At 34.6% G+C, this 22,926-nt stretch overlaps 1 protein-coding gene across 2 annotated transcripts in view; it reads right to left on the bottom strand.

Annotated features, from left to right (window-relative positions):
- Positions 1-1,161: 1,161 nt before the first annotated feature.
- LOC111711508 (myosin heavy chain, muscle) overlaps positions 1,162-22,926 on the bottom strand; it is a 36,396-nt gene continuing 14,631 nt past the window's right edge. The window contains exons 12-32 of one of the 2 annotated variants that reach the window (XM_023485919.1): positions 21,485-21,613; positions 20,891-20,953; positions 19,843-19,908; positions 17,495-17,589; positions 16,991-17,090; positions 16,482-16,583; positions 14,101-14,176; positions 13,685-13,834; positions 12,045-13,633; positions 11,900-11,985; positions 9,805-9,892; positions 9,413-9,474; positions 8,742-8,816; positions 7,880-7,958; positions 6,828-6,908; positions 5,461-6,752; positions 5,267-5,403; positions 4,924-5,075; positions 4,396-4,566; positions 3,768-3,908; positions 1,162-1,644 (exon numbers count right to left, since the gene is read on the bottom strand). In XM_023485919.1, the coding sequence (XP_023341687.1) occupies positions 1,558-1,644; positions 3,768-3,908; positions 4,396-4,566; positions 4,924-5,075; positions 5,267-5,403; positions 5,461-6,752; positions 6,828-6,908; positions 7,880-7,958; positions 8,742-8,816; positions 9,413-9,474; positions 9,805-9,892; positions 11,900-11,985; positions 12,045-13,633; positions 13,685-13,834; positions 14,101-14,176; positions 16,482-16,583; positions 16,991-17,090; positions 17,495-17,589; positions 19,843-19,908; positions 20,891-20,953; positions 21,485-21,613 (4,821 nt within the window). In that variant the 3' untranslated portion in view covers positions 1,162-1,557. Of the gene's footprint in view, positions 1,645-3,767; positions 3,909-4,395; positions 4,567-4,923; positions 5,076-5,266; positions 5,404-5,460; positions 6,753-6,827; positions 6,909-7,608; positions 7,688-7,879; positions 7,959-8,741; positions 8,817-9,412; positions 9,475-9,804; positions 9,893-11,899; positions 11,986-12,044; positions 13,634-13,684; positions 13,835-14,100; positions 14,177-16,481; positions 16,584-16,990; positions 17,091-17,494; positions 17,590-19,842; positions 19,909-20,890; positions 20,954-21,484; positions 21,614-22,926 lie in introns of both variants that reach the window. The other variant, XM_023485990.1, reaches the window with a different exon arrangement.

Genomic DNA, 22,926 nt, shown 5'->3' with positions numbered 1-22,926 from the left:
GTACGGAAAATGTTGTCTCCTAAGATAGATAAAACCCAATATGACGTCTCTCTCGCTTTTATAATCTATAATCTATCTTAGGAGACGACATTTTTGGTAAATTGGAGCGCATCAATTAGTAACCTACCTTATTATACAACCTTAAGATACATACAGGATGTACTTCCTTGTTCCACACTCATGTGTAGGCCGTTATATCTATACAAATCAAATCAGGTTTAAAATCCTACCAACCGGTGTCCATGGACAGAAGTGACTATACTAAATCAGTATAAGATCAGGGAGTTTTTATTTAAGTTTTGATGTTCACAAGCTTTGTTCGAAATACAAGTTCATAAGTAATTAAAGAGAATCTTTTTTACTCGCGACATCTTCTCTTTGTTTCCAAGTGTATGTGTATCCAGGGTCCCAGGCTGTTTAAAAAGATTTATTAAAATTAAAATTAAAAATCGAAAGTCGTCTTGATTGTATTGCTATTTGCGACGACGACTGTTTGAAAAGTTGCATTGAATTTTAAGATCAGGTTCACTTTGAATAGTCATACTCCCTTGGCATTTCGTGTTACCTCAATAAGGCTTTACAACTATACAGCACTTGTTTTTAGCTCAAGTTTTTAAGGTAATACTACAGTTATACCCTAAATGAGCCATACATCGAAAGAATTTATCAAATGTCGTCTTGACAATTTTTCAATGGGTTTACACTATTTTACGTAAATCTCTGTATTTGCGAAAGTAAATAAATAGCCATGAATATGCGGGAACCGTTTTAAAGAGCTCCATATAATCATTTAATTAAAAAACTAAATATTTTCATCATTCCATTATCAGAAAGTTAAGAATACGACATTTAATGAATTCTTTGTTTGAAAATTATCATAGATTTTTTCACGAGAGCTTGCAACATTTGGATCATTGTGAGTTTTAATGTTAATTGATTGACTGTCATTATGATAAAATAATATAGATTTGCAACATATATTTAAATTACACATAATAAATTTACAAAACTGCCATGACACTAAATAATTCAATGGTGCTTTTCATCTAGTTTATCTACAATATAATACTTTGCAAGGTATAGATATTTTGCAGGATTTAATCCTGATTAAACATTTTTACATTTTTACATTTTAACATACATTCACTTTTCATTTTTTTGTTATTAAACAATTAGGCAATTTAATTAAAACTCAGCAATAGCGTACACACTTACATAAAAGACGACTGGGCTAACGAGAGACAGAAGACGACATTGTGTAAACAATGAATGTTTGAAACAATAAATAATCATTACAAATATGTGTTTACAGATATGGGGGGGGGGGGGTTAGTTTACAGTGGTTTCCAAAATAATATAAAATACAGAGACGACTTTTTTATAATAAGTATTGTTTAAAATAGTTAAAGAGAAATGTTCACTGCTCCAGCAAATTTTGTTTGCAACTATTTTACATAAACATTTACGCCTTAATTGCATTAAATACGCTGAAGGTTCTAAATTCCAAGTCGTCTGCATACTCCATTAATTTAGGGAACCATTGTAGGATCAGCAGATTTAGTATCCGGCTCTAGCAGCAGATTTGAGTTTAGCAGCAGCTTGTTCAGTCAGGGTAGCTCTTTCTTCAGCTTCCTCAGCATCTCCCTGAGATACAGGGTGTTCCATAAATCATGTAAATTAAGTGACGACTTTAATATTGTCTTTAATCAATGTTGCCAGTTAATGTCCATGCTGTTTGGGACACCCTGTACATGGTTAAGTTTAAATTTTAAAACTATTTTTAAGTGGTTTTCCATTCTGCTATCTTTAAAAAAAAAAAAAATTCTAGTACAAATTGTTACAATGTAATGCACGCAGGCGCGTATACAGAGAGGGGGGGGGGGGTCATTGGTCAGTGGGTCGACCCCTCCCTTTGAAAAAGGGGGGTCAAGAGTAATTTTTGACCCCCCCCCCTTTTCTAGAGACTAACTTAAAAGTCTACTATTACTGTTTTCCAGCTGTAAGGTGCTTTGAAAAAACATTTTTATTTCATTGATAAATCATGAAACTTTTACTTTTCATCAATCCAATAGTTTTTAAGTTTTAACCATCTATATTAAGTAATTGAATATGATTCTTTCCTATTTTGAAAATTAAGTTTACTATGATTTCAGAATTACATAAAACACATTATAGATTTTAGTAACATTACAACCACACCAAAACCATAGAAGGGGTGTGAAATTCAGTTCCATTTTTCAAAATCATTTTACAGAAGCAAAATTTGTATTCTACTTGGAATGTTTTAAAAATGAATTTTTACAAAAATCAGAAATGGCACCCTGAAATGGGTTGTAATGATAAAAAATGTAAAAAAAAACACTAATTATACAAATGAAATAGAACATTTAAACAAAATTCAATGCATTGGTATTTTTTGAAACTGCCAGCTCAAAGTAGTCAGACGACATTTTGGAATTACCAGGACTAGGAGAAATTTATGATTATTGTTTCAAGAATAATGCATGTTAAAGTAGGTTGACGACTGAATGCATGTTAAAGTAGGTTGACGACTGAATGCATGTAAAAGTAGGTTGACGACTGAATGCATGTTAAAGTAGGCTGACGACTGAAGGCATGTTAAAGTAGGCTGAAGACTGAATGCATGTTAAAGTAGGTTAACGACTGAATGCATGTTAAAGTAGGTTGACGACTGAATGCATGTTAAAGTAGGTTGACGACTGAATTCATGTTAAAGTAGGTTAACGACTGAATGCGTGTTAAAGTAGGTTGACGACTGAATGCATGTTAAAGTAGGTTGACGACTGAACTTATGTTAAAGTAGGTTGACGACTGAAATCATGCATGTTAAAGTAGGTTGACGACTGAATTCATGTTAAAGTAGGTTAACGACTGAATGCGTGTTAAAGTAGGTTGACGACTGAATGCATGTTAAAGTAGGTTGACGACTGAACTTATGTTAAAGTAGGTTGACGACTGAAATCATGCTAATTAGTAGGTTGACGACTGAATGCATGTTAAAGTAGGTTGACGACTGAATTCATGTTAAAGTAGGTTGACGACTGAATTCATGTTAAAGTAGGTTGACGACCGAATGCATGTTAAAAGAAGGTTGACGACTGAATGCATGTTAAAGTAGGTTGACGACTGAATGCATGTTAAAGTAGGTTGACGACTGAATTCATGTTAAATTAGGTTGACGACTGAATGCATGTTAAAGTAGGTTGACGACTGAATTCATGTTAAAGTAGGTTGACGACTGATTTCATGTTAAAGTAGGTTGACGACTGAATGCATGTTAAAGTAGGTTGACGACTGAATTCATATTAAAGTAGGTTGACGACTGAAAGCATGTTAAAGTAGGTTGACGACTGAATTCATGTTAAAGTAGGTGACGACTGAATTCATGTTAAAGTAGGTTAACGACTGAATGTTAAAATCAAATTCATAGATCAAAGACGACGTCTTTTCAGTTGCTACTGGCATGATTAATGGGACACCCTATATATAAGAGAAAGGGTGGGTCACATTTTGGAAAATTAAGTAAATAATTTCAATTTAATTTCAAATTAAATATATATTTGCCAATGAATTTGCTCTTATTATTAGTTTTATCATTGTAGATGTTGTGTTTGTGTTATTGTTATACTTTATTATTTTTATTTGTTGTTGTTGTTGTGGTTGCTGTTGTTGTTTTTATTGTTCTTGTTTTTGCCGTTGTTGTTCTGATTATTGTTGTTGTTGTTATTGTTGTTATTGTTGTTTACCTGTGTTTTCCTGTATTTAGCGAGGTTTAGCGCGGCAATTTCCTCAGCCTCCTCTATCTGGCGCTTGAATGCCCTAAGCTTGTTTTGAAGCCGGTCAACTAATTCCTGCATCTGACCAGCCTGTTTCCTCTCCTCTTCACTCTAAACATATTTTTGAAGAACATCAAATAAAATATTCCATTAATGTTGCTCCGAAATAAAGCATTGCTTTAAAGGGACTGTAAGCGTAATTTCAAATGACCATGCATTCACAGCACCCAAGAGTACCGCTGTGAATCAAACTTTTCCATCCTTGGATGAAAGGTCACTTGAAAGAACGTTTACAGTCCCTTTAAGTAATTTCAAGTGACCCTTCATTTATAGAATTATACATGCATAATCAATCTTTGTCTGAAAAAAAATATGGACATATTTTTTGAACATCTTAGAATTGTTCCTTCTTTTGATTGAAAAGTGAGTTGTGGAATTATTTAGCGGGGAGGAAACTGACTTGAATGAATCTATTTTTAAGATAAATGGAATGGTCACGTTGTGAATCAGGCATAAAAAGAGGAGTCACCCAAAACTACGTCGACAATCCCTTAAATTAGTTACAATTTTCAGGTATTTTTTCTTAAAAATAGCAAACCTGAAATTCGATTTCTTTGATTCTTCTCTCCCCCTTCTTCAAGTTCTTTGAATTATCTCCAAGTCGTCTTTGTTCTGCGTCTAGTTCTGATTCCAGTTCCTTTATCCGGGATTCTAGTTTACTGCAAACCTTCTTACCTTGTTTCATGGAGCTCACTTCAACATCATCAATCTAAATTCAAACTTTTACAATGTGTGCACATTAAAAAAGTTTATTGTACAAATATTTTAAGCAACGAAATAAATTAGAGTAACAATTTTAACTGTTTTTTTTCAAGTTTTCTTCTTATACACCATAAAACAAATTTTTTTGCGAGAACCAATAAAATTGCAATTTTACTGTAAGATAAGCACTTTATTCTAAAATCATCACTATTATTAATATTTTGGTCGGATACAACGACTAAATTGCCATTTGTGTCGTCAGAATACAGCTGCACTAAGAGTGAACAAATTCTACGTTGTCATCTATTGTACTAGAATCAATTTGAAAAGAACAGACAAGCTAAAGCTATCCATATTATATTACCTTCATTTGAAGTTCTTTAATAAGCGCATCAGCCATCTTTCTTGCTTGTTCAGCATGAGCTGTATGCTCTTGTTCGACTCTCAACTCTTCAGCAAGCTTTGCCGCGTCAATCATTGCATTTCTAGCTCTTTCTTCACAGGATCTTGCCTCACCTAATGCAGAAACATCGGTTGGATTTGTTATTTTGTTTTTCAATCTATTTTAAAAAAGTTAACAGACTATATTTATTGCAAAACGCCAAAATCAATCTTCAGATTATTACATTTTAAAAGTTTCAGGTTGTCATCAAACTCTTATCTTTAGGAAGTATGTGAGTCCAAGCTGGACATGTTATTATTATTACCTTTCATATCATCACAATCCTGACGAAGGTTTTCTGCCTCCTGTTCCAGTTTCCTTCGCGCACCAGCTAGGGACTGGTTCTGCATGCTCAGATCACTCAGCTGCTCATGGCATTCTCCCACCTCCTGTTCTGCTGATCTAAAACAAAATGGAGGGTATTCACAAGGAAAAAAATTATTATGCATAATTACATACCTTCGTGCCCGGTCAGTTTGATCGAGAATGGTTCTTGCCTCTTCCAGGGCATTCTGTAGGGAATGAGCTCTTCGGTCCATGTTGACATGATTTTCACGCGCCAAATCTTTGGCTTGTTGTTCCTCTTCAAGATTGATATTTGCTTTCTGGATAAGATCTTGATATCTCCGAATATTTCGCTGGTTTTCTTCATGAACATGATTTGCTTGCTCTAGAGCACCTTCAAGTTCACTTACATCAGCCTCAAGCTTCTTGCGGCATCGCATTAGCTCAGCTTTAGCTTTGCTTTCATCCTCCAAAGTTTCTTGAATTTGCTCTGTCATCCTGTGATGGTTTTTCTTTGTTATCTCAAATTCTTCTTCCTTCTCCTGGAGCCTCTTCTCAATGTCATTCTTGACCTGGTCAATCTCCAGCTGAAGACGTGCATTCTTGTTCTCTTCTTGCTCAAGAGTAGCTTCAGCTTCTTCAAGAGCTGCCTGAAGCTCTTGTTTTTCAGTCTCAAGTCGCTTCCTCTGCTTTTCAATTTCATGAATTGACCTTCCACCCTCACTTATCTGCTCCATAATATCCCTGATGTCATCACTAAGCATTTTATTCTCCCTCTTGACCTCATCAAGTTGGCCCATGCATTCTTCATATCCATTCTTTACTCGGAACAGCTCAGTGGACACATTCCTGCAATCCCGTTGGGAATATTCAAGCTCTTGGCTCATATTATCCGCCTTGATCTTCCAATCATGAACCACTTTGTCAAACTGTTTCAACTTCTTGTCCATCTGAATATTAATGATGTTTGCCTGATCAACCTTGGCAGTAATATCCTCAATATTCTCCTGAAGCTGGTTTTTACTCTTCTCAAGTTGAACAAGCTTTGTATTAAGATTTTCCACTGTTCCTTCACATTCCGCCAGTCTTGCTTGTAGTTTCATCTTTGTATTCTCCAGCTCTTCTATCTTTGCAATTCCATCCTTTTCATACTTTAATCGCCAGAGATTTGTTTCTTCTTCTGCTTTTTGGCATTGACGATGGAAGTTTTCCTTTGCCGTAACCTCTTCTTCATAGACTGCTGCCAGACCATCAAACTCATGCTTTAGGTTACGGAACCTACCTAAGGTCGACTGCCTTTCCTTGGACTCCTCATCATACATCTTCTTGACCTGCTCCAGTTCATTGTTCAGCTGATGCCTGATCTTATGGAGCATTGAAAGGTTGCTGTCCACGTCATCTAGCTGGCGCATTAGTTCAGAGTTCTCACTGGCGGATTTTCTATTGCCTAACTCCATATCATTGACCTACTCAATTTATAACATCAAATATTACTTTAAAACAGTCATAATATTGAAATCATAAATAAAAAAAAATTTCGCCTGTAGATTAACTTCCGAAATTTTCTTGTTCAGGTCTGAGAGCTGGGTTGAGAGAGTTTTCCCTGCTTTTTCTCCAGCTGCCTGATAAATAAATAAACTATCTTGATATCTGTTCAATTTCTTGAACTCCTTGGATACATTTATACAGGGTCCCTAGGTTTATGTTTACATTCAAGCATTCATGCAAGCTTTAAACAAGAATCACACAGTTTCGAGAAATTTTGTTGGGTTTTGATTAGTCTTGCTGTTCAGACTGTGGGTAAAGACTGAAGAGTGCTTTTTTGTAATATCTCATGCTTTGTAGTTGAATAAAAATATAAAATATGAAATATGAAACATAGCAGACGAAAAGCTTACGGATTAACCTTTCTCAGTAGGTATCACTATACTGTACATAAATCACTATACTATACTGTACATAAATCAAAGAAATATTTAAAAAGACAATATCAAAATTATCACTTAATTCCCATGTTTATTGGAACAACCTGTATAGAGATTTTGTACAATTCAGATCCAATGTTGTTAATCATTAATCATTTAATTAACTCCAAATCTTCGTTCAAAGAATACCGCACGCTGAAAAGTTAAAAGTCGCTGTACAACGTACAGTTTAAGTGAACAGCACAAAAACCAAAAAGTTTTTTTTTAATCCTTAAATATCAGTCAAATATATGAAATGTATGTTTTCAAATAAATACAAAAAAGCATGCAAAATCATTTTTTAAAATAATTCTAATAAGTAAATTTAATCCAAAAATGTTAACGGTTGGATTTTTACCTTATCCTTTGCTAAATTATCGAGGAAAATTGTCAAGTCTGAATATTCTAACTTTATACCACCACAGTCTAGTTCCAGTCTACTCATTCAAAAATACACAATTTAAAAAATAAATGGTGAAAAAATGTCTACCAAAATAATGTACATATATGTTTTATGTACAAGAGAACATTGGTAAAGCAGAGGGAAAAAACATGTCCTGCAACGACGACATTCTCAGCGTCCTTCCAACTTATTTGATTCTGTGAAGGACGGTGAAAATTGCATTTACCTTAGCTCTGATCACTTCATCAGAGATAACTTTAAGGTCGTCTATCTCATGTTTAATATTCGAGTTATCCTTCTCAACTCTAACAACGATAACAAAATTGGTTTACATTTTTTAATGACATTTTTATATTTTCAAAAAATGTGCTAAGGATTTGGAAAAATGGCCACGGACTCGGGGAGGTTAATGCTTTGCCCTCCCCCCTCCCTTTAATATATTTTAAACTCAAAAGTGCAATGGTTTAGAAAGCTGCGGAATAAGAAGACGACATAAAAGTAATCCTGGCTTAATTTTCTTACTATAATTTATTAAAAATCATTTTACATTTGCTATTACGCTTAGAATTTTGTTGTTGTCTTTATTTCAACAATTTCCATTTTCAATTAAGCATCATGTTTTTTTTGTTTAAACATATAACGTTTTTTAAAGAAAATTTCTCTTTTTGTTTTAATCCTTGTTATTTCTTAAGTCTAACAATCTTGTTTTTCTTCATACAGTGGTAGGCGATTATATTAATACAATTAAGACGACTTTCGATTTCAATTTTGATTTATATTTAGCTGTTAAACAGCATGGATACACAAAAACATAGAAGTCAAGAGAAGTAGTCAATTAATAAAGCTTATCTTTGATTACTTGTTAACTTGTAATTCGAAAAAAAAAATTTTAACAATCAAAACCTAAATAAAAAAGCCGTCTTCATAGTTTTGATATAATCGCCTACCACTGCAGTAAATTATCTTTTTTCATTTTTTTGTCCAGATATCTTCTTAATTTGTTTTTATGATTATTATAAAAGATATTACAAATTGTCTTTGAATTCTGTTAAAAAAGTTCTAAAACTCAAAATATTAAATTTACTTACTTTGCTCTGAGTTTGTTCAGCTGTTCGATTTGCTCCGACATTTCACCGATTGCGTCCTGATGTTTTTTCTTCAAGCTGAAATATTTCTGATGTACCATATATAAACACTAGGATTTGAAGGCGCCCATCTTTTATTTCAATTGTGAACATTGTGTACATTGTAAAAAAAACAAAGAAAAATTCGCAGATTTCATAAAAAATTTCAAAAATTCAACAGACAGACAGACAAGCAAAGTACACCTTAAATGTACACCATTTATTATAATGACTAAAATACTATAGCATGCAAAAAACTTTTTAAAGTAGAACAATTTTCAAAAAATTCTTTTGCATTTCCCCCTTCAAGCCTTCAACCCTTCTAGCCTTTAAGCCTTCAAGCCTTCAAGCCTTCAACCCTTCAACCCTTCAAGCCTTCAAGCCTTCAAGCCTTCAAGCCTTCAAGCCTTCAAGCCTTCAACCCTTCAACCCTTCAACCCTTCAACCCTTCAACCCTTCAACCCTTCAAGCCTTCAAGCCTTCAACCCTTCAAGCCTTCAACCCTTCAACCCTTCAACCCTTCAACCCTTCAACCCTTCAACCCTTCAAGCCTTCAAGCCTTCAAGCCTTCAAGCCTTCAAGCCTTCAAGCCTTCAAGCCTTCAAGCCTTCAAGGTTTTCCTGTTACTGATTTACCTGAAAATAGTTGCTTCATGCTGAATATTGATTTCTTCCAAGTCTTTTCTCATTCGGACAACCTTAGATATAACATCATTAATGCTGTTCCATAGGAGACCCTTCAACTTTTTCATAGGAGACCTCCCTCTTTCATAGGAACCTCCCCCAATCATTTGAGACCTTCCCCTTCATAAGATACCTTTACTATACACTTTAATAGTCTGCATAGGCCAGGATCTTCTTAAAAAATTGGTTAGAAAACTTTACTTTGTTCGTTCCCTTAGATAATTTGAATCAACTCTGTAGGTTTAGTTTTTTAAAGAATTTCAAAATTAAGAGTAAAATGCGTATTAGAAAAAATAGAACAATCCTTTTAAAGAATGGTGAATGGAATTAAATAATAATTTAACCTCTGCTTCCCTTTTTTTATTAAGTTCCATCTGAGCTTGAGTAGCACCACCAGCCTCTTCTATCCTTTCAGTTAACTCTTCCATTTCTCTAGGGTTCAGAGGGTACAGATTAAAGTACATATATGAGTTCAGAGGGTACAGATTAAAGTACATATATGAATTCAGGCGGTACAGGTTAAAGTGCATGTATGAGTTAAGGGAGTACAGCTTAAAGTGCATATATGAGTTCAGATGGTACAGGTTAAAGTATATATATGAGTTCAGGTGGTACAGGTTACAGTACACACTATAGGTTAACGTACATATATGAGTTCAGGTGGTAATTCTTTAAAAGGTTTTAAATACCCCTCCTTAAACAAGCCGTTCCCCCCCCCGCCCCCTCCCCCGACTCACGGAAAAGTTCGTTAATTAGATCGACCCCCACCCCAACTCAATATTCACACATCTACACAGTTTGTTTTTAATCTTTGTGAAGAAACAATCTCAAGGAATAATAATTGTCTAAAAACATTTTTTTAGAAAGTGAATATTTGCAAATTATCTTTTTTCCATCTCATAATCTGAGTTCTTTTCCCTTATGTCCATTTGACAGCCCAAATTTTTAATTTGAATAATCTTTTTGTTTGTTCATATTCTTGTGATTTTTACATTTTTTTTATTTTTTTTTATCGATTTTGATGGTTATTATATCGTTAGAACTGACGAGGGTCAACCCAGACCGAAATATATTTTCAATAAATGTGGAACTAACATCTACTTTTTTACTCTACAGAGGTTTGGTCCATCACAATCACTGAATTTTAAATCAAATTAAAGTACTTTGGAGTACATGTGGTACAGTTGGTGTTAAAGTTGAGAAAGGAGAACAGTTGGTACATGTTAATTGTCAATTGACAGATTCTATTTGTTCTTATGTTCTATGTAAATCCCATGCTGTTTGAAAGCTTGGTTGTGATCAAAAATTGAAATCGACGGTCGTCTTCATTGTATTGATATATACGACAAAGAATTTTTAAAATAAGGAGCAGTACTGTATAAGCCACATATATTTAGGAGTATATGTACCAGTGCAAGTATCATTAAGAGTATTTTAGTAAACAGTATAAAGGGACTGTATTCGTAATTTCAAGTGACTTTCCTAGATTTGCATGTTCGATTCACAACCAAAGCCTTATAATATTTGTCTGATCAAGGATGAATATAATGATCTAACTTAACTCTCAAGGTACATTGCTAAAATTGTGTAAGATACAATAGGAGGAAATTATCAGAATTAAACACTTTTTCAAACTACAGGGTGTCCCAAAAAACATGGGAATTCAGTGACGAATTGGATATCGTCTTTGTTATGAATTAGCACTGTAATACCAAATTTCAAAAGCCATAATATTATTATGTCTGCTAGAGTTTATTTATGAAAAGGGTAAAATACTGTAAAGATGTGTCTATAATGTCTCCGCAAGATGAACAGTGAAGACGAACAAGTTTACTCTGTTTGTGTACTGCAATTTTCTTGTTTTACTAAGTACAACCGTATGCAGTCAAAACATAAACAAACAAAATGTGAACATAGCAGACGAAATTCTTACAGATTACAGCTTTCTCAGTAGGTATCACTATACTAAATTAAAGAATTATCTTAAAAGACGATATCGAATTTGTCACTGAATTCCCATGTTTATTGGGACACTCTGTATAAAATGGAAGGACACATGATTTTACAATGACAGTCCCGTTAAGAGATAGATGTTCATAGTACAGGAAGGAATACAAGTAGGTGTATAAAGATATAGAGATAATAAAGACTAAAGTACATGTATGTACTGTGTACACTGTTACTTATACTCTGAAATAGGAAGACGACTTTATAGCAATAAGTGTATTTATATTGCTTCACAGCAAATAGTTTTGCAAGACATTTATAAAATCAATTATTAAGTGAAATGGTTCTGTTTACACTGCATTATTGCTGTGTCGCATGCTAATTGGACTATTTAAAGTCATAACTTGAGTCTAAAAGTCGTCTTAATATTCCAAAGTTTACTGGTTACCACTGTAGCCAATTAGGATTAGAGTCCATGTGTATACTTTATACCTGGCAAGTTCAGATCTTTGCCTTTCAGCTTTCCCTCTTGCTTGACGTTCTGCTTCCAGCTCTTCTTCCATTTCTTCGACTCTTGCCTGAAGAGAAAATGGTTTAACAACAAATCAACTTTTGCAATTTCTGATTTTTCTATTACCTGAGTTTCCTTGATAACTTTAGTAAGCTTACTAACTCCAGATTGTTCTTCACTAAGCTTGCCGGTCAACTCTGCAATATCTCTCTCCTTCCTGGCCAAACACTGGTCTAACTCTTTCTTGCCCTTTTCCAACTCAATGATTGCTTCTTGAGTTAACTTGACATCTCCTTCTATCTTCCTTCTTTGCTTTTCCTCCTCATTCCTCTTGCGTCTCTCCCTTTCTAAGTTATCTTCAAGATCATCTAATGTTTGCTCAAGCTTGTTCTTCACCATGGTGAGGTGAGACACCTTTTCATCAGCATTCTGCAGCTCTTCAACTGCTTTGCCGTTGATCTCCAGGAAATGTTTCTTCTCCTTGTTGAGTTTGCTGATGAGCTCGTCCTTGCTTGCAATATCATCATTAAGGCTTCTAAGTTGATGATCTTTATTTGCCCGTTCCTGTTCAGCTTTTTGAACATGAACTTCAAGATCAGAAAGATCTCCACGGACATTGCTAACATCTGCTTCGATGGCTCTCTTTTCTTTAATCAACTCTTCTTTCCTGTTCTCTTCTGCCTTAATTTTTTCAGACATTTCATCTAGTTGATTTTCTAGGTCTGCCTTCTGGGCAGCAGCCTTGGCTTGGCGTTCCTGTAGGGATATAATGTCCCCTTGCTCTATCTCAATCCTTTTCAGAAGAGCCATTTTTTCCTCCATTAACCTGGTGTTGGCACTCTCTAATCTCTTTTTCTCTGTTGCTTCAAACTGGACTTCATCTACAGCTTTTGTTGCAGCCTCCTCGAGTATGTTGATCTCTTCTTCAATGTTCAGCATACCAATTAAAGGCTTTGTTTTTTGAATAATGGAAAACCAACCCCAATGACGCAGAGTAAGGTATCTCCTGAAAAGCTTTTGAATAACCACCAGCAGATCTCTTTGTTGCTTCCTCTTCAGAAAATCCCTTCTGCGGAGAATGCCATAACAGTAACCTTGCATATATCGAATCATTCTTGTCACCTTCTCATCTCTAACCTCCTCCAGATAACCCAAAACTCCTGCACGGAAGAAAATCTTACACATTCCAATTCGATACTTCTCCTTGTTCAACATCTCTGTGCAAATGGCAGCAGCTTGAACCTTTTCATCTGATGAGTTTGGCTTCCCGTTCTGGAGAATACCATACCTGAAGATAAACTCGGGATATGGCATTCTGTTGGGAAATCCTCTCATACAAATCCTGATCCCTTCAAGGACACCATTGCAAGTAAGCTGGTGAAGAACAAGTGCAGGTTCTATCTGCCCCGGCTGCTTGTGAGTGTTAGGAATAATGCAACGAATAAAATGAGGCTCCGTGGCATGAAGCGTAGTCATCAGAGAGTTCAACTGCTTGGTGTAGAAGGTTGATACAGTTTTGGCACCACCACCCTTCTTCTTTTTCCCCTTCTGATCTCCGTCCTCCTCCCTACCCTGTCCTGGATGATCTCGGAACACATGATTGATAAGTTTATTCTCTCCGGACTTCAGGAGCTCGATCACAGTGTCGTTGAGAGGATCCTTGTTCTTTTCCAGCCAGCTAGTCACATTATAGGACACCGTACCAGCATAGTGAACTATAAAATAAAGATAAAGCCAAATATCTTATTATGGATTAAATTTAGTACCTATAGCAAAATGTGCATTCTTATCATGCTTCGTGATTGCTTTCACAAAGTTTGGTGATTTCCCAAGATGGTTTGCTTTCAGCTTATCCTCGAAGGTCTTATCAGTTGCTTTAGGAAACAGAGATTCTTCTTCAAGAATAGAAAGGATACCTAAAAATAACATGATGGAGGGTTTTCTTTCTTTTCTTACAAAAAAATTTTTTATCATGAAAGAGAAATATTATCTTCATGCCATAATTTGAAATACTTTGGACAAAGACAGAGATATAATTATCACCTGTCAAACAAAAATTCAATTTCTAATTTGAATTAAAGGACTATGTAAAATTATGATATAACAGTCCCTTTGAATAATACATTTAGTAAAAATTGTTTAATCAATACTTGGCACCCGTGGACTAAAGTATGAATATTACCTAGAGGTTTCTCGAACATGGTGATGCAAGACTGAAGATCCATTCCAAAGTCTACCATTTCCCAGTCTATCCCTTCCTAAGCAAATATTGACTTTCAAACTATGATTTCCGTTTCACAGAGATTATTCATTCATTCCAGGAGATACAGGAGATACAGGGGATACAGGGGATACAAGGGATACTGGAGAAACAGTGGATACAGGGGATAAAGAGGATACAGGAGATACTGGAGATACAGGAGATACAAGAGAACCAGGGATACAGGGGATACAGGGGATACAGGGGATACAAGGGATACTGGAGAAACAGTGGATACAGGGGATAAAGAGGATACAGGAGATACAGGAGATACAAGAGAACCAGGGATACAGGAGATACATGGGATATGGGAGTTACAGTGGATACAGGAGATACAGGATATTCATGAGATACAGGATATTCATGAGATACAGGAGATACAGGAGATACAGGGGATACAGGAGATACAGGATATTACAGGAGATACAGGAGATACAGGATATTCATGAGGATACAGGATATTCATGAGATACAGGATATTCATGAGATACAGGATATTCATGATATACAGGATATTCATGAGATACAGGAGATACAGGAGATACAGGGGATACAGGAGATACAGGATATTCATGAGATACAGGATATTCATGAGATACAGGAATTACAGGAGATACAGTGGATACAGGGGATACAAGAATGACTGCATTAGTTACAAGAGATTTAGGAGATGCAGTTGTGAAGAAACCAAGAGAACTTTTCCTACTCCTAGACCTGCCTTGAGATACTTCTCCTACTCCTAGACCTACCTTCATGTACACCTTCTACTCCTAGTCCTACCTTGATGTACGCCTTCTACTCCTAGACCTACCTTGAGATACTTCCCATACTCCTAGTCCTACTATGAGATACTGCTCCTACTCCTAGACCTACCTTGAGAAGCTTCTCCTAATCCTAGACCTACCTTGATTTACTCCTCCTACTCCTAGACCCATCTTGAGATACTCGTCCTATTCCTAGACCTCCCTTGAGATAATTCTACTACTCCTAGACCTACCTCGAGATACTTCCCCTACTCCTAGTCCTACTATGACACACTACTCCTACTCGTAGACCTATCTTGAGATACTTCTCCTACTCCTAGACCTGCTATGAGATACTACTCCTACTCCTTGAGATACTTCTACTACTCCTAGACCTACCTCGAGATACTTCCCCTACTCCTAGTCCTACTATGAGACACTACTCCTACTCGTAGACCTACCTTGAGAAACTTCTCCTACTCCTAGACCTGCTATGAGATATTACTCCTACTCCTAGACCTACCTTGAGATACTTCTCCTACTCCTAGATCTACCTTGAAATACTAATCCTACTTCTAGACCTTCCTTGAGATACTTCCCATACTCCCAGTCCTACTTTGAGATACTACTCCTACTCCTAGACATACCTTGACATGTTTCTCCTAATCCTAGACCTACCTTGATATATTACTTCTATTCCTAGATCTATCTTCAGATACTTCTCCTACTCCTAGACCTACCTTGATATACTTCTCCTATTCCTAGACCTCCCTTGAGATACTTTTCCTACTCCTAGACCTACATTGAGATACTTCTCCTACACCTAGACCTAACTTGATTTAGTCCTTCTACTCCTAGACCTACCTTAATATACCCCTCCTACTTCTAGACCTACCTTGATACACCCCTCCTACTCCTAGACCTAACTTGATATACTTCTCTTACTCCTAGACCTACCTTGATATACTACTCCTACTCCTAAGCCTACCTTAATATACTACTCCTACTCCTAAACTTACCTTGATATACTCTTCTTACTCCTAGACCTACATTGATAAACTTCACCTACTCATAGACCTACCTTGAGATACTCCTCCTACTCCTAGACCTACCTTGAGATACTCCTCCCCCTCCTAGACCTACTATGTGATACTTCTCCTACTCCTAGTCCTACTATGAGATACTACTCCTACTCCTAGACCTACCTTGATATATTACTTCTATTCCTAGATCTACCTGCAGATACTTCTCCTACTCCTAGACCTACCTTGATATACTTCTCCTATTCCTAGACCTACCTTGATATACTTCTCCTACTCCAAGACATATCTAAAGATATACTTCTCCTACTCCTAGTCCTACTATTAGATACTTCTCCTAGTCCAAGATCTAACTTGAGATACTCCTCTTACTCCTGACCTACCTTGATATACTCTTCTTACTCCTAGACCTACCCTGATATACTACTCCTACTCCTATACTTACCCTGATATACTACTCCTACTCCTAGACCTACCTTGATATACTTCTCTTTACCTTCTAGACCATTCCTAGACCTACCTTGAGATACTCCTCCTGTTCCAGGACGAACATATGATGATTGAAGAATTGCTGTAGCTTCTCATTACAGAAGTTTATGCAAAGTTGCTCAAATCCGTTGAACTGGAAATAGAAATAATATTTACTGTGAAATCCTGTAAGGAGTAAAGGCAATTTCAGTGATAGAAAAGTATAAATAATTAATCAAAGTTGGAAGTTTTCTCAATTTTAAGAAAACCTCACAAAAATCAAATAAAAAGATTTAAAGATTTAAAGAAATAGCTAAAAATAGACTTTTTACTTATATATTTTGTAATTGATTTTAGAAACAGAATAAACTGAACAATTTTGGCAAAATATTATTTTATTCCTTCAGATTCAGATTATCACTATTCAAGCCCAAATATCACAAATTGAAACTTTTGCAGTGAATAAACCATATAATAGAAATTAATTAAATAGAAGTAATTTTTAATCATATTATTGTTTTTTACTATTTTGTTGATTTGCGAAAATTTCTTTAGATTTACCTCAAATATTTCAAAGCCAGCAATATCCAGAACTCCGATAAAAACTACTTTCTTCATTGTATCATCCACAAGAGTCTCATTACACTTCTCCACAAGGAAACTGAACAGAACTGGTTTCAGCAGATTTATTTATTCAGTGATTTTATCAGGATTTTATATTTATTTAGTCAGTGGATTTATAATGATAGATTATTCAGGTTTTTTTATTTTATCAGAATAATTGATGTATTTTATCAGATTTAGTGGTTGATTCACAGATTAATTTAAAAAACAGATTGACACTAGATGTCGTCTTCTCAAATCTGGGCACTTTCAAATATGAGGATCAATGCTTGATCTCTAAATCAATGTAATCCATGCTGACAAACATAAAGGTTCTGACTTCTGACAATAAATATAAATAAAAAGATTAATTTATCTCTTCAGATATATTTTATCATTTTAATTGATTGATATACAAGGTGTATTTTGTTTTAAAAAAATAAGTATTTACTATTTACATACTTGAAGACCCTCTCGTAGAGGCCCCTGGCGATACCAGCGACGGAGTGGTAGGACTGGTCGATATTCTGACCCTTCGTCACCCATTCAGTTCCAACCTACATTACAAAATATACAGGTTTACCTAAAAATTATGAGACTGAATGACGACCTGAAACTCTTAAAATATAACAATCTGAAGGTTGAAAGAGTATTCTAATGTCATTCGTTAGTAAACAGTTGTAAGTGTACAGTCCAGCTAAATCTGGCAGGTATAGACAACTACCAACCCCTGAACTTTGCCTTAAACAGTTCTCTGTGCTATATTAAACCAGTTCTCAATGCTATAATAAACCTTAAACAGTTCTCAATGCTATAATAAACCTTAAACAGTTCTCAACGTTATATTAAACCTTAAACAGTTCTCAATGCTATATTAAACCTTAAACAGTTCTCAATGTTATAATAAACCTTAAACAGTTCTCAATGTTATATTAAACCTTAAACAGTTCTCAATGCTATATTAAACCTTAAACAGTTCTCAATGCTATAATAAACCTTAAACAGTTCTCAATGTTATAATAAACCTTAAACAGTTCTCAATGTTATATTAAACCTTAAACAGTTCTCAATGCTATAATAAACCTTAAACAGTTCTCAATGTTATATTAAACATTAAGCAGTCATCAGTGCTATATTTCATATAAGATTATATAGCAAAGAGAAAGAAACGTGTATTGCTGCAGGAAATAATAGGTACATAGAAAAAATGAAGTAAAACTTTTGTATAATTTCATAAAAATATAATTCTAAAGGGGAGACAATGATGATCTATTTATTTATTTATTTAATTCTATAAATTGCAGACCCAAACTTATGACTAAAGAGACTTTATGTGTAATTTCAAGTGACCCTCCAGGCAAGGATGCCTCCAGCCAAGGATGCCTCCAGCCAAGGATGCCTCCAGCCAAGGATGCCTCCAGGCAAGGATGCCTCCAGGGAAGGATGCCTCCAGGGAAGGATGTCTCCAGGCAAGGATGCCTCCAGGCAAGGATGCCTCCAGGCAAGGATGCCTCCGGCAAGGATGCATCCAGGCAACGATGCATCCAGGCAAGGATGCCTCTAGGTAAGGATGCCTCCAATCAAGGATGCGTCCAGTCAAGGATGCCTCCAAGCAAGGATGCCTCCAAGCAAGGATGCCCCCAGGAAAGGATGCCTCCAGGCAAGGATGCCTCCAAGCAAGGATGTCTCCAAGCAAAGATGATAGTGCTTGACTAACAACGATACCCTCAAAAGCTTTGTCTGTTCAAGTACGAATTAGATATTAATGTTTATAATTTAGAAGACTGGTTATTTTCAATTGTGATTCGTACAAAAGTGACTTTAGCGTATTTTTACTGCAATAAAACGTTCAGAAATGATCAGAATTAAACGCTTTAAATCCTAGAAAAACTAGTATATCTTCAACATTATTGGTACCGTTGTAAATCGGACAATGGAATTTTTCCAAGGAAGGTCACTTGAAATTACGCTTTATAAAGAAAACCCTGAATTTTATAAAAAATAAGAAATCTATCTGTAGGTCCCTCAACCATATATAATCTCTAGGGGACCCTAGAACCATCACAGTCTCAAAACTTTCATATTTAATATTCTGGAACTGGAGATTAGATCCTCCTCACTTTCCCCCCCCCCTTCCCATCCCCTCCTCTCTCTCTTCCTCTCCTCCCATCCCCTCCTCACTCTCTCCCCCCCTCCCATCCCCTCCTCACCCCCCCTCTCCTCCCTTCCCTTCCCTTACTTTCAATTCTATTATTGTAATTTGTAAATATTGCTAGAAATAGTGTAAAACTCAAGTTTTCAAATCTCTAAATCTTTCGAATCCAATGTCGAATCGTATGATCTAGATATTTTAAGCTGTGAATTCTATTACATCAAATAAAAGATCCGTTATTAAATAGAAGTTTGAAATATGAAAGGTGTACACCACCAGGTGGCAAAGATTTGAGTATGGGGCAAAGACTAAAGCTCTTTTTCATTTCGCGAAAGGTTTTTAAAATTTGCAAATGTTGCAATAAAAATCCTTGGCAACATCTGACTATTGAATGAAGAAGAAGAAGAAGACGATATTCCTGGGACTAAATTTAATGTATTTTCAGGGTCGCTTAACTGCAAACATTTTTTATTTCAATCTTAGATAATTTGATCTAATGGAATTCAAAGTTAGAAATATCTAAGAGTACGATATTAGGGATGTGAAAAAAAGAATTTGTGGCAAAGATTGAACCGACAGTTGGAAATTCATCGACGTAGCTCAAATTCATTAAATTCAGCCCCTGTTATTTCCGTATTTTTCTAAATGATATAAATACCTTGATCTTAGGTTTGCAGAAAGCTTTCATCATACTCTCAGGCTCTATTCCAAGCAACGCAGCTACCTACAAAATTGACATTGGACAAATTGTTTAAAAAATAGTGCGATTTAAAAAGTTCGTTGATTTGTGATCTCTGAAATTCAATTCTTCTTTTATTTGGTAATAATTCTGTATTGGCGTCTGTTGGTCTTAGCTGTTCCACGGTTAAATAGAGGACGTGGACGGGGACTGGAGGACGTGGTTAAAGTATTAACCTTAGAACCTGTTTCCACTTACACAAATGTTGATTTTAGTATTTTTATGTTATATCTTAAATATTGTGCGCGCTATTTTGTTGGGTTTTCATCTTGAATTACGATACAAAGAAGTTCTACTTTGTTGTAGTTAGTTTTACGTGGTTCAATACCAGTCAGGAGTGTCATAAGATGCAATGAAAAATGTTCAAGGGCATTCTTTTAGAAAAGCTGCATCTTTGCCATATAATCCCGATTTTTAGATACAGTGAAACCTATAAACCTGTGGATGTACGCAATGTGTATTTTAAAACCCGTTGGTTCGAAAGAATTCATCAAATGTCGTATTCTTCACTTTCTGATAGTGGAATGTTGCAGATATTTAGTTTTTCAATTAAATGATTATATGGAGCTCTTTAAAACTGTTCCCACATATTCATGGCTATTTATTTATTTTCGCATATACTGAGATTTACGTAAAATAGTATAAAACCCATTAAAAAAATTATCAAGACGACATTTGATAAATTCCTTCGATGTATGGTTCACTTAGGGTTTAACTGTACGTTGTTATAAAACAGAATGATTGCTTTGAAATCAATTTTTTAAGTGAAGTGGTTGTGTTTGCAAACATTTGCAAACAATAGAAAAACCCAATTTTTCAGATAGGTCATTCTCTGCCTTCTCTTCCGCACTTTTGATCTGGATGCATGGTGTTCAGTCTTGTATTACTATGAGGCTCTTATCTTACAAATAGTTTGGAGTTATGTTTTTACCTTTTTTGTAATAGTTTGTAATTAACTTAAAAATACCTTTTTAGCCTGAGCCGGATTATCCGGTTCGCACTGTTCTTCACGACCTTTCTGCTTGAACTTCTAAATAATTATTTAGATTTAACTTCTTTATTTCTTTAATTTGTATGCTTTTTTATGAAAAATTAGCTGACTTGCTCGATTTTATTAGCCTATGTTACGCCCCATGGGTTCCCTCAAACAATGTCAGCCCATTTGGTCCAGCCGTTTGTCCAGCTATAATAGCTAACATACAAATACACAAATATACCTAAGCGAACAGCTCTATTGCTAGATTAATTGAAATGACGATGAATGAGAAAAAAGAATTGAAAAAATTGTTTTTTAATCAAAAAACATTGCTAAAGGAGATTTGATGTTTTATTCAAAATGAGTTTTTTTTAGATTTTGTTTAAGACAAGACATAACATTTTGATAAAAAGCTTTTTGTGATAAAACCATAAATTTGTTAAAGGGTTAGTTCCTTGTTTACGATAAAAAAATATTGTTAATTTAAACCGATAGTTCTATAACTATCGTTTATTTTTCTTTTGTTTTTTAAAACGAAAACAGTATAAGAAAAGTTTTAAATGTCTGCCCATCCCTACTACTAACCAGTTCTCCCATATGCATAACAGCAGCTGTTGCCCTGTACACGTTGTAAGTATTCTCCTCGCCAAAACATAGAATTCGGAATGCTTCGTGGGTAAACTCCAGATCCTCGTTATCATCGATAGAGGGGACCTAGAGATTTCAAGCAAATATTTCAACATTTAAACTATTTTTTGCATTGAACAAATATTAAATTTCAAGTGACAATTTAAGAGGGTCATACCCTCATATCCGATTCACAGAGGTACTTTATAAACCTTAGTCTGAACAAAACTGATGCAACTAACATAGTTTTCTAACTGGAAAAGTGTCATTTTTGACAATTTCCTCCATTGTTGTTTGTTTGTTAGAATCCACAATTGAATCTGGTAAATTTTAAAAGATAAAAACATTGTTAACTTATTTGTTATTTATAATACAAATCTTTTAAGGCTACCGTTGTAAATCAGACATGCCCTTGTTTAAATAGAGGGTAATTTTATTATACGTTTAAACTCCTACAATTCCTTTAATTTCGTTTTATACATTATAGATAGCATGTTATTATACGTTTAATCTCCTGCAATTCCTTTAATGTCGTTTTATACATTATAGATAGCATGTTATTATACGGTTAAACTCCTACAATTCCTTTAATTTCGTTTTATACATTATAGATATAATTTTATTTCACGTTTAAACTCCTACAATTCCTTTAATGTCGTTTTATACATTATAGATAGCCTTTATTTTATTTCACGTTTAAACTTCTACAATTCCTTTAATTTCGTTTTATATATTGTAAATAGTATTTTATTTTTCGTTTAATTTCGTTTTATAAATTATAGATAGCATTTTATTTCACGTTTAAACTCCTACAACTCCATTAATTTCGTTTTATACATTAAGGATAGCATTTTTTACGTTTAAACTCCTACAATTCCTTTAATTTCGGTTTATACATTATAGATATCATTTTAGATATAATTTTATTTCACGTTTAAACTTCTGCAATTCCTTTAATTTCGTTTTATACATTATACATAGCATTTTATTTTATGTTTAAATCCTACAGTTCCTTTAATTTCGTTTTATACATTATACATAGCATTTTATTTTACGTTAAAACTTCTACAATTCCTTTAATTTCGTTTTATACATTATACAGCATTTTATTTTACGTTTAAACTCCTACAATTCCATTAATTTCGTTTTATACATTAAAGATAGCATTTTTTACGTTTAAACTTCTATAATTCCTTTAATTTCGTTTCATACATTATAGATAGCATTTGTTTACGTTTAAACTTCTACAATTCCTTTAATTTCGTTTCATACATTATAGATAGCATTTTATACATTATGGATAGCATTTTATATTTTATATTAGTAAAGTAACTTAAACATGCAGAGTTATTAATTCATAAATTCATAAATTTCATATTTTAGAAACAATGTTCAGAATT

The sequence above is a fragment of the Eurytemora carolleeae genome, unplaced genomic scaffold, assembly GCF_000591075.1.
Source record: "Eurytemora carolleeae unplaced genomic scaffold, Eaff_2.0 scaffold19, whole genome shotgun sequence".
Taxonomy (NCBI): Eukaryota; Metazoa; Arthropoda; class Copepoda; order Calanoida; family Temoridae; genus Eurytemora; species Eurytemora carolleeae.
This window is presented reverse-complemented; position numbering and strand designations above follow the sequence as displayed.